The following is a 13,192-nucleotide window of genomic DNA, read 5'->3' on the forward strand; positions in this document are numbered from 1 at the left end:
CACTTTTTCCTTAATGCTGCATATCTCCCGATCTAAGTAACGTATTAGCACATACAAATATGGAAATTAAAGGGTTTTGATCTATCTGATCTAACTTTAATGATGACTCTTAGCACCTGTTAGGTGTGCTATTTTTCTGGATGTTTTTCTCCTTTAGGTATTTGTGGTGTGCAGTGTGTGTGTGTTTATGGTCTGGTATGGATGATGTTTGGTTGTGGTGACTGAATGTGTGTATGGGCGCTTACCCCCCTCCTGAAGTAATGCTTCATTAGTGGTTTCCCAGGAGGTGAGATCGCCAGGGGTGGAGGTTTAGTCGGTAGTGCGCAGGAATACATACGCATTTTCTGTAACAGCTTATGGAACCTATTAGAGAGTCCGACACTACTTCAAGAAAAAAAAAAATTTAATGATGATAGATTGTGAGGTTATTAATGTAGCGTTGCAGTTTTTGGCTTTTGTTCATTTTGTGCTGGAGTACTGAAATCTTTAAAGATGAAGACTGCAACATGTATTACCCGCTCTCAGCTTAACCCAAAATCATGTTACACTCTCAATCATTAAAGATTTCAATACCTCGGAAAAAAAGGAACAAAACCCAAAAACTGAAAAGCTACATTAAAGACCACACAATTTGTCATTAAAGCTAGATCAAAACCCTTTTTTTGAAGTAATTTTAATAAAGATACTTCCAAATATGATTAAATATATGGTTTAATTGCTCTCATTTAAAATGTAAGTATCAACTCAGAAATAGGATAGGCTACGTTTAGAAATAATAATTGCAATTGCTGTTTTTATTTTTAACAGATCGTAACTTCAAAAATGTTGAGGGGTGCTAGAAAACATTTGATTCTCAATGTGGGCGGTGGGCGAAAATATTTCAGAATTAATGATCTAGATTCTTTGAATTTCCCTAAATCCCCTGGTTCGGAAGAAGGAGGAGATATACAGGAGAGCAGGTTGAGTGGAATGCGGAAACATCGCTTGCCCGCAGGTGGCAGGAGTGATGGGATCAGTCAACAAGAGACAGCTGGACCTATAGACTGATCCCTGACCTTCAGAGATGGCTGCACCGAAAACAAGGAGAACTGAGATACGAATTGATCCAGCTCCTTAGCGGTCACGGATATTTTTCGGGCACACCTGTGCGTGCGGACGCTGAGACCATCCGTGGAATGTGATTATTGCTGGGAGGACGGTAAGGCAGAGCACACGGTATTCATACGAGTATGCGATTACTTCCTTCAGAATATGCTGCGGGATTATGCTGCGGACCGTACAAGCATGGCACGCGATGTCCAGATAGTCGGTTAAGATCATCCGAACAAAGATGGCGGAAGAAGTGCAGGAATGAAGAATTCCTCCTGAATCTCCCTTCGGGCAGTGTTCATATTTAAGCAGGTTCAGCTGTTCTAATATAGCGAAAAAATGTTCTTCGAATCAAAATACCAAAAACCGAAATACAGAAACGAACACTTTCTACAAATTCTATTACTTTTTTCTATCATTCAAAAATAATTACTTCGTGAAATATATTATGTAAATAATGTGTATTTTAATATAAACGATAATTTATTAAAAATATAATACAAGTATATATAACATAGTATACGCTTACTTTGTGTAAAAAAAGAATAAACGTAGTTTTGTGCTTTACACCAGTGAAATAACGTTGTGAAAATCAAAAAGGCAAAAAGAATAAAAGGTACATTTTGAAATGTGGTATTATAACAAAGAATACTGAAAATTAATATCTGCAATTTGTTCCGTCGGAACAACGAATAAATGTATTGAAGAAGAGAAAGTCAATCAAAAGTTAGCATATTCCCCAATATTATTTACAATAATAATTAACATAAATCCATTTTTAACTATAGACCCAGAAAATTTCGTTTATTCTGTTTGACGCACTGCAAAGGTAAATTAATTTTTGGTATCATTTAAAAATACCATCCTCGACCGGCACTCGAATCCAGAACTGCCGGATAAAAGATAATTACTCCGCAACAAAGATCGGCAAGTTGTAAACAAAGAGGCTTTAAGAGAAAATTGGGAAAAAATGTTTACGGTAAACCGTTAAAACAATAAGTCAGTCACCCGGACTGATCGATGTAGAAATGAAAGTAAGTGTAAAGTATTAAATTTTAGGAAGTGACAAAGGTTGAAAAATACATTCGTAAAGCAAATAATTAAACATTTAGGATTTAATTAGGCTGAATTAAACTGATTAGCGTAGAATAGAAAGTATGGAAAATGTCGTGAAACCAGCTTTAACAAAAGAAATAGGTCTGAACTTGAAAAAAAAAAAAAACAGAAGGCAAAATAAGTTTTTTTTTAATGTATAACATTTGGTACACTATAAAGAATAAATTCCGTTTCATTTAATATTAAAAAATTGTTTGACAATTGTTTGAAAATAACATTAAAAACTAACCTTGGACAGTTGTTCTTCGTTCCTGATTAATGGCGTTATATTATCTGACACTTTACGCCAATTGTATTTTCGACCGCTCCTGGAACTGATTGAGTGGAACTTGAGTTTATTATATAAAATCGTTTTTACATTAATATTTTTAAATATTACTAAATAATACGTAATAATAAAAAACATATTAAAAACTACGCTTCCACAAAATTATCACACTTTCTAAAACAAAGGTTATTCAATCATGTGTTACAACTATTTTCTTTTGACGATAATAATCAATATTTGTGTGATTAATCAATTATAAAAATATTTATCAAATTTTTTTAACAAATAAATTTATTTGCTTGTTACTCTTACGGCTTTTAAATACCTATTTATTATACTTAAATTTTTCAATATACATAAACTGAAGTATCCGTTATTTACATGGGTAAATATTGAACGTTAAAGGTTTTTTTTCTTGTTTAACCTCCGGGACCACAGTTAGGTATTGCTTCATAGGATGAGATGAATGATTTGTAGCTTGTATGAAAAATTCCATGCTTGACCGGGATTCGAACCCTGGACCTCCGGATGAAAGGCCGAGACGCTACCTCTCGTGCCACAAAGGCTGACTACGTTAAAGTTAAGGAATCCTTTTTTTATCATATAAAGGATTATTAATTAAACAAAATTTTTCTTTAATCTTCCTAAGGACCCTTTAAGAAAGATAATTAAAGTTTTATAATTACTCTCGAAATGGGAAAATGGAGAACTAGTCAAAAATGAATTAGTATATTTACTAGCTGCAGAGGCGTGCCGTAGGCACCCCTTCCGCAACTAGGCTCTCCGGACGGGTTGCCCTGGCTGGCGGCGTCTCGGAATGGGATTATTAGGTGTCTAAAATCGATTACCTCTTGTGTAAAAATATTGTATTTTGAATGATGAAAATTGATATAGCGAAAGTTAAATTAGAAATTTAACTCTAGAAATTCATACTAACGAATCGGGATTTTCCGCTAGTGATCGGTACATTCCGATGCCTACTTTTTGGTTATACTTAATTATTTTATTAAGTAAAACAATTACATAAATAAAAAAAATATATTATTAATATATATTTCGCATATATATATCGTTATATATGCGATACATCGATATGTAATAATATAAGACGTATACACCTTTTTGTTTTTCCTCTTGCTCCACTGGGCCAGATCGGCATTCAAGCAATACTCGCCAGCGGGCGGATCTTTTATTTATCTACAAACCGGGCTATTCCGTCCCCGGGCACCGCCACGGTAACATGGACTCGGTCTTGCCTCTTGCCTGCCTCAAGCCACCAGGGACGGACACCGAGTCCGGCCATGCCGTTCCCAGATTCCCCCTAGTAGCCGGGTCTCGGTCTACCTTTTCCTTTTTTTTATACTTTCTGTTCCCTGCTAATGAATCGGGATTTTCCGTTAGTGATCGGTACATTCGGTGCTATGCTAAGGGGGACGGACACCCACACACACACACACACACACAGACCCACATATAAATGCCCTTTAGTAGGTAGGATAAAAGCTAATCTAATTTATAATAATATACATTTAGAATACTTTATATATATATGTACTTTCCCACTTATATAAAGTATATAGATTTATTATCTCAACAGTACATCATAACCCAGGTAAAATTTCTAATATTTTTGGAAGATAAATGGATAAATGAACCATTTTATTTAATTTCATCTTATTAAGAAATAGTTCAAAGGGAAATTCCAGCATAAGTTTTCATAGAAATTTTAAGGTATTGAGTATATCAATTTTTTGTTTTGGTTTAGTTCATCGTGATTTTGTATCATACTAGCAAATAACCCGTTTGAATTTTGAAAATCAGGAGATTGGTTGCGAAGATATAACAACCGTTTCGAATAACCCGTTAGATCGAGAATGCAAAGGTTAGCCTTCAATCTACTAACAGATACCCCGTTTGAATTTTGAAAATAGGACGATTGTTTGCAAATATAATAAGAGCACCCCGTTGCACCTCCCAAAACAGCGCCCCAGGAGCACCACCTTTTACCAGTTGATGGTAATGATCGGTCTAGGCCTAACGAAATGCTCGCATCACCTCATCAATAGTCTCGCACGGCCCACGGGAGCCCATTTTTATTAAACAGGATTTTTTTTAATTTATTTATTATTATTTTATTTAACGAAAAGTTTAATTCGATTATTTATGTAAAATTCATTCGATTGATTCAAATCAATCAGTTCAAACCCAGCTTACACAGTGATAGAGGAGTTCATTAATAAAATTTATGCTTCAACTGGCAAATCTCAACTACTATATAATTTATTTATATATATATAAGTTATTTCTTAACGTAGTCGTATTAAAAAAAAGACAACTTTATTTTAACTTTAGCCTCTTACTGGTCATAACTAAATTATTTGAAAAGCTGTTACTTCAAAGGGTTATGCCAGTTTTGGAGGGTGAGGGGATAATACCGGACCACCAACCGAAACGGTGACTGTCACGGTGTGTACATAGATGGTTTTCTTGATCCCACAAACAGTGAGTGCGCGATACCCACGACTTCACTTAGATCGGCGTTTGACCTGGAAGTGTCACGCGAGGATCAAAAGAAAACAACTGAACACGTAGTATAGGAAACTGCACTGGCTGCTACGGAGAAACTCACGCCTCACGTTGTCCAATAAAGTTCTGATTTACAAAGTTATCCTACGAACAATCTAGGCTTATGACGTGTAGTTGTGGGAAACAGTACGTAACAGTAATATAGATATCATACAACACTTCCAGAACGAGAGCAATTGCAGAGGCACCATGGCTCACACGGAATGATGACATTTATGAATACATGGAGCTTCCGATGGTTCGTGAACTTATGAGACAGCGCAGTGTTAAATGCCAACAACGACTTGAAAATCACGTCAATCATTTAGCAATCAATCTCATAACAGCAGGGATGTCCGAAGGTAGGAACGTCTCCATGTGTTTGACTTAGGGGCTATCGAATGGCAATACTTGGCTACTGAATGACAGTTTGATAAATGATAATGCCAAATCTAATGATTTTATTCTTGTTTACTTTATTTGTTTCTCTTTTTTTTTGGTTTGACTATTTATTGATTTTTTTTTATTAATATTTAGTTTTTTAAGGACTACGAAATGTTGGCAGAAATATTTTTTGTAAAGAACTTTAAGTTTACTGCTTACTGATAACTATTATTTATTATGGGAGTTCGTTAAAAACCCCTTATGGTTCCATTTAAGGAGCAGACTGTAAATATATTGGTTGTAGAACAAAATTTTATTTTTACATAAATATACTTTACAACTGACATACATTCAATTACATTGTTTGTAATTAATAAATATGCTTTCTAATGAATTACTATGTAAAAGATTTAGGAAGAAAATTTGACGTAGATGAAAGCTGCATTCGAGATTGGCGTAAGAAGAAAAAACTTCTGCTGAAAGGCACTGGTAATAAAAAGGCTTTTCGTGCCTTAAAACCAAAATACACAGACATAAAAAAAAATTGTATGACTTTGTTATGGAAAAAAGGAAAATCGGTTATGTTGTCACGACAGAAATGTCAATCATATGCTCGTGAAATCGCTAAATCATTGAATAAAGTTGATTTTAAAGCAAGCCGTGGATGAATAACACGATTTTCTGCACGAAATGATTTGTCAATAAGACGATGAAAGACAATTTCTCAACGACTTCCCGACGCTTATGAATAAAAAATATTACATTTTCACAAATACATAATAAATCTTAGAAAAGATAAAGGCTACCTTCTCAAAGAGGAAACGCCGATCAAACCCCAGTATATTTTGAAGTGCCATTTGTCAAAACCGTAAACAAAAAAGGTGAAAAAAGAGCTACGATTCGCACTGGTGGTAATGAAAAACAAAGGTGTAGTGCTATGCTTTTCATTACTTCTGATGGATCAAAATTACCTCCGTACATTGTTTTTAAAAGAAAAACTACCGTACAGGTAAATGGAGTTATTATCAGAGCACAGGAATCAGGTTGGATGGACGAAACCTTAATTTTAAATTGTATCACGTGTGCATGGCAAAAGCGATCAGGAGATTTACTTAATAAAAAAAAACCGGTACGCTAGTAATGGATAGTTATCAGGGGCATACGACTGATAAATGAAAGACGTTTTAAAACAGAGTATCACAGACCAAGTAATAATTACAGCGGATTAACATCTCTATTGCAACCGCTAAATGTCTGCATTAATAAACTGTTCAAATCTGCATTAAAACAACTTTACAGTAAATGGATGGCTGATGAAAATTTTTCTCTCACGCCTGCAAGAAGAATCAAACTCAGATTTTAACCAGATATGTGTTTGGATAAAATATGCTTGAAAAGGTATTTCCACGGAATTAGTAAGGAAAAGTTTTAAAAAATGCGGAATATCTAATGAACTTGATGGTAGTGAAGACGATCACCTTTGCCAGAACGACGGGGAGAATACCGGTAACTCTTCTACAGACATTGACAGTGACAGTGATTAATTAAAAATAAAATCCCATATTAAAAAGAGTACTGAAATGATCTTTTTCGACATATACTTAGTTTTCGTTTTACTGGCCTACTGATTCTGAACTAAACTAGTACCTACGGTAATTAATTATTAATGTAATATTAATATTGTAATTTAAAAGAACGAGTTAAATGCGTTACTTTCTGATTATCTTTTTATTTTCGTATATTTTTATCATATCTGTTGCAATTTAAAGTACCCGTATATACTCGATTTTTTTTTTTTTTAGATTTTTTGTCCGGAAAATTGTAGTGCGGGGCTTTAAAGGGGGCGGGGGGTACTCGAATAAATACGGTTGTTTCGTAGGATACTCCTGGTAAAATAAGGATTCCAACACGGGATCATACATCTAGATCAGGTTAGCGGTTAAGCTGTTACAGTGGAACAAACATACATAGATACACCTTAAATACATTATACTTCTTTTTGGGCAGTAGTGTAAAAAGAAAGAATTTCCTCTTTTTTACATCAAATCAGGTTTCATATGAAAATAATTCCTTGGTTTACGTTATTTACCCCAGATTAAGGTAATACAAATCCAATTATTCAGAATAATAATCCTGGTTGCTGATCGATTAGATTACAAACTTATTTAAATAACAGTCTCCAAAGTTTTTTTGGTTCGCTTGCTTTATCCTAGACCAAAAAAGTAACAATATAAAATGCGTAAAATGATCCGTTTTTATATTTGAATGATGGTTCATAACTGTGATGGTTAGCCGTATGATCTTCAAAAAAGGTCCAAGGTGTGTGACTACATATTTCAATGTAAAATTTTTCCTCTTTTCATTGGTGGAGTCAAAAATAGGTCTTCCCATTTATAAAAAAATCGTGTTAACCTTGAAATAAGGTCAGGGTGAAATACAAGGTCACCATGAGTTCTCCCTCGCTAATGAGTAACTTTTGTTTAACTAATTCTTTTGTGGTGTGCGTAGTTTACGACAAAATCGCCTGGAATGATTACAATGAAACACTATATATATATAGTGTTTCTAAGACCTCCGGTCTTTCACCCAAAGGTCCCGGGTTCGAATCCCGGTCAGGCATGGCATTTTTCACACACGCTACAAATCGTTCATCTCATCCTCTGTACAGTAATGCTTAACTGCGGCCCCGGAGGTTAAACAGAAAGAAAAAAAGAAAAAAAAACTATATATATAGTGTTTGTTTTCATGCCCACCACTTTACGTTCAATTCGATTAAATATTAATTGTTTTTATTTATTGTAAATTAGTATCAAATTAAGCAATAATTTCCTCACAGTAATAAACCTAATAATTATGACAAAATTACAAAAGTTTTCTGCCATAAATCGATTATTTGTCAACCAATTTAAAAAAATAAAATGTAATTTTGTTTAAAATAAAAGGCTTAATATTTTAGTAAAATCATAAATTTTGATAAAACTAATATTTATGGAGATATAACGAATTGAAAAATTAACATGGCTGCCATTTTTTAATTTGTCAAGCTACTCAATCCCTGATTATTTTTTTTTGCTAATTTTACAACTTTATTACAAAGACGCTTACCAAATATTAATGTGATTCCTCTATTCGAACTTGAGATATAAATTTTTATATAAAAATAACAAAATGGCGGACAGGGTGAGAACGAAGGTGAAATCGCTATTTTTCCTAAGGATATTTTTTGTTTGGTTATACAAGTAGAATCCGACAGAGTAATAGTCAGCCTACCATTTTATAAATACTCTGTGTATTTCACTTTCTTTTGGACACGATAACTGCCGTAATTTTGCGCATCACTTTTAAATTATTCCCTAAAAAACCTCACACAAAATCTCGGTCGAGTTTGTTAACGGCCAAAATCGGACCATGGGGTTGGAAATGGGGTGGATTTTTCGAGAAAACAAAATATTGCTATAACTTTCTTATTAAGTAAAATTTCGAATTCGTTTAAAGTTTTAATTATTCTATGGATAACACCCTGAAACTAAGTAAGTAAAGTTTTTTGATATCACCAACCATTGGCTCACGGGGTGAAAAAATGAGGTTTTGAAGACAACAAAAAATCATATCTCCTTTAATAGGCAGAGTATAGCATCGATTTAAAATGGTTGTTAGTCATCTAAACATTACTTCAAACTTTTGTCTGAAAAAATCTTTCATATAACCAACTCTTACGGCAAGGGATGACCAAAATCTTGTTGGAATTGTAAGAAGATGGGGCTTGTCGTATGCTAAACATGTGAGACGTTTTTCACATGCAACCATTGTCGTATTGAGTAAAACTGAAGTTTTTCTTAATTTTAAGGTGGAAATTTTTTATCCCATTCTTAGCACCGGTGAAATATTTTTTCAACTTTTTTTTAATTTTGTTATGATTTATTAATAATTAATTATTAACCTTTGATTGTAAAAAAAGTTTTACAATAAATAATAATTCAATAACAATAAAAAAAAAATGAATAAAAATCAGAATTTATTAGTGAAATAAATTTTATGTACGTTTCACTACAAAAAAAAAAAAAAAAAAAAAAAAAAAAAAAAAAAAAAAAAAAAAAAGTAAATGAAGTCGGATTCGAACAGATGTACCTTCCCCTAGTAAGAGCAAAATATTTCATTAGCTACAATTTTATTTGGCTATAACTCTGGAACCAATGAATTAATTACCACTTATTATATATCATTGAAAAGCTCTCAATGACGGCTTATTACTGCAGTTAAGAAAAACTCTTTTTTGGACACTTTTGATCAAGTAGATTGCAATCAAAAAGGGAGTTGCATCGACACTTGGTTTAGGCTCCGATTGAGAGGCAGGAACCTGGGAGACCCCTAACACAGGAGCCGCACCAGTTACCGCTTCAGGCAGGGGGACACAAGCTTACCCCCGTGTGATTTTGTTGTGGCCTCTATGGTTTAGAGGCCATCTCGGTTGCAGGAGGCTTGGGAGCCTCCGTAGCAGACTGCGAAGCAGTCACTTTCTTCGCACCATCATCCAATATTTCACGCAAACGGACATGGCCTTCTCGCTTGACGTCTGTTTTCTTCTTCTGATCAAGAACAATTTGTTTTTCGTTGAGAAGTCATCAGGAGGCTGTATTATTATCGATGGCTTTACGGTTTCTTTACGACTGAAAGACTTCATTATTTAGAAATATACGTAAACTATTAATTATTGAACTCGTAATATACGAATTCGTAACCGCGTCATTCTATAATTAAACCTTTGAAGTTCATTCTATTACAAACAGAATAATGTTCGTAACTACATCTATAAAATATTTTATGATAAATTGTTATAAAATTCAATTCCCAACAAGATTTTAATAAAATGTATTTTAAATAGGATTTAGTAGGGTTACACTTTGCGTTCCAACAAACTGGAGAACGTGATTAATATTATGAAGATAAAATGCAAAAAATCGACAAACGTGTTGCGATAATTGAATTTACTGAAACAATATCCTTTTAATTAGATTTTCCATCCGTGACACCAGTTGTATATTTTTTTAGTATTCAACTAACACCGTTATCTCATGAATCATCGGTTTATGAATTTACAAGACTAAAGACGTCTGAACGGTTATTAGGGTTACACCTCATTTGAACGCAATAATGTAACTTTTAGAACGTCCTGATGCCTTAGACTGATATTTAATATAATCTGTAATCGGTAATAATGATTGCTAATTACTAAAACGTGGATAAGATATTAATTTTTTATTGACTATATTGCTTTCTTATCATTAAAAAAAATCTGTTGTGCATACCACATAACTTCCTTGTACGCCTATTAAATTACATATACACATTTTTTTTTTTAATGAAAAGTACATAAAATTTTATTTCATTAATAACTTCTGATATTTTTTTTATTGTTATTATTGAATTATTATTTATCGTAAACATTTTTTTATAATCAGAGGTTAATAATTATTCATAAATCAATATATTTAAATTTTTAAAACAAGTTACAAAAAAACAGATGAAGTCGGATTCGAATCGATGTGTCTTCCCCTTGTAACCTGAAAATATTTCATTAATTAAAATTCTATCTGGCTATAACTCTTGAGCCAATGAAAATAAGTACCACTTATGATATATCGTTGAAAATCTCTCAGTGAGAGCTTATTAATACAGTTAATAAAAAGTAAAAAATCCAATTATTTTTGATTTTGGGCTGTTTTGGACACTTTTGGTCCAGTCGATTGCAATCAAAAGGGGAACACCTCCTCTTTTTTTAGTTGTGCATTTAGTTGTGCACCACAACTAAATGTTACAACAATCCTAAATCCAAAATTTCACCATCCTACGGCTAATCGTTTTTAAGTTATGCGAGATACATACGTACGTACAGACGTCACGCCGAAACTAGTCAAAATGGATTCAGGTATGGTAAAAATGGATATTTCCGTTGAAATTTGAAAATCTAAATTTTTCGCGATCACAGTACTTTACTTCGTTCAAGGAAGTAATAATTGACAAAATTAAACGCACTGATACTCCAATGTGTCATGAAATACATACAGAAACAAAATTAAAAGTTATTAGCAATTCAGCATCAGAGCGGCGAATGTTTTTTATTTATTTCAAGTTCGTGGTAATATACAAAAGACTAGTTTATTTTTTAAGCTTTGTATATTAGAATCTAGTAAATATCTTCTGTTTATTTAATATTCAAAAAATATTCGTGTTTACTGTAAGTTATAACAAATTCAACCGTCATGGTTTGAATGTGTGCTTATTTTAAACGACTGGCTATAAGTAAATCGACAAAATGTAGCAAAATCGCACGATAATCAATATGCGAGTATTACTAGTAAAAGTTGCCAATAACCCCCACTGCTAATTCAGTGGTGAAGATATGCTGCAAACAAAAGGAAACAGAGCGATTATCACCGAATCGACTAGGAAGATATTTTTACCAGCCTCAGTACTAGATAGAGCTGTTAATTCTTGCTGCTGAAGTGGTAGAAATATTTTTGGGAGAGGTTACTAGCACGTGTATCTTTCCCCGCACAGTACTGAAGCGAAATATAATATAAAACTTTGTAACTCAATCGGTCGAAGAGGTTTGATCATATATAATGAGAACGGAGCGTATAAATTGGCCGAAGACTTGTTAAATATAAAGTAAATAGGTCGAAGAATAAAAAAATCGACCACTAACGTCATGTTACAAAGTAAACGTTTTTTGGAAAGATACGGTTTCAAGTGGAGGGACACTGATAATGGAGATAAATGGCAGAATGTTTTATTGATTTCATAGAATAATTGTTTTACATATATATTTTTGTTTATAATAATTTTATCAAACATGGCCCATTGGTATGATTAAATAATTAATAATTAAAAAACCCACTATTCTTTTATATATACGTTCAACGCTTTCAGAATAAAATTCCATCATCAGGAACTAATTTTTTTTGTGTGTTACAGTCTTATTAAAACTAAAACTCCTTTGTCATGTAAATTTGTTTATGTAACGAAATATAATGTAACAGTGGTCGTCACAGTTAAAAATTATGTCGACTTAACATCCTGTCATTTATGAATGTCTAAATTTCACATTCATAAATGTTATGTTACACAACGGTGGAGACATTTATAAATGACAGGAAGTTAAGTCGACATAATTTTAAACACATGACGATTAATGTTAATATTACGTTACATAAACAAATGTACATGACAAAGGAATTTTAGTTTTAATAAGATTATAACACATAAAAAATATAGTTCCTGATGATGGAATTTTTTGTGAAAGCGCTTGAACGCATATATAAAAGAATTGTTGATAAGTGGGTTTTTTAATTATTAATTATATTTTTGTTTATTCTGTTTTTTTTATATTGTTTTTTATTATATTTCAATGTTTATATTTCATGTTTAAATTTGCTGCAGAAAACCTCATCATTGATGTTATCCCCATGTAATAAATATAATAATTAAAAAACCCCAAAAGTCCTGATTCCGTTGTCTGTTTATTAAAACTCCTTTTAAAAGATAATTCAATATATATATATATATATATAGTATGATCAATGTTTCTTTTGTTGAAATATAAATACTGAGCGAAGAAATTACATAAAATAAAATAAACTTAACCTATATTTTATACAGATTTATAAAAACCTTGAAACATTAATCGTGTAAAAATAATTATAATTTAAAAAAAACTTTCTTATCGTTTATATAATACTATATATTTATAACTAGTAAATAAAAATACCT

At 32.5% G+C, this 13,192-nt stretch overlaps 1 protein-coding gene across 1 annotated transcript in view; it reads right to left on the reverse strand.

Annotated features, from left to right (window-relative positions):
• The window catches only part of LOC142330727 (aminopeptidase Ey-like), a 122,318-nt gene that overhangs the window by 2,645 nt on the left and 106,481 nt on the right, over window positions 1-13,192 (reverse strand). The window contains exon 14 of the mRNA XM_075376173.1: window positions 2,435-2,519. Within this exon, the coding sequence (XP_075232288.1) occupies window positions 2,435-2,519 (85 nt within the window). The remainder of the gene's footprint in view (window positions 1-2,434; window positions 2,520-13,192) is intronic.

The sequence above is a fragment of the Lycorma delicatula genome, chromosome 9 (assembly GCF_047948215.1).
Source record: "Lycorma delicatula isolate Av1 chromosome 9, ASM4794821v1, whole genome shotgun sequence".
NCBI lineage: Eukaryota > Metazoa > Arthropoda > Insecta > Hemiptera > Fulgoridae > Lycorma > Lycorma delicatula.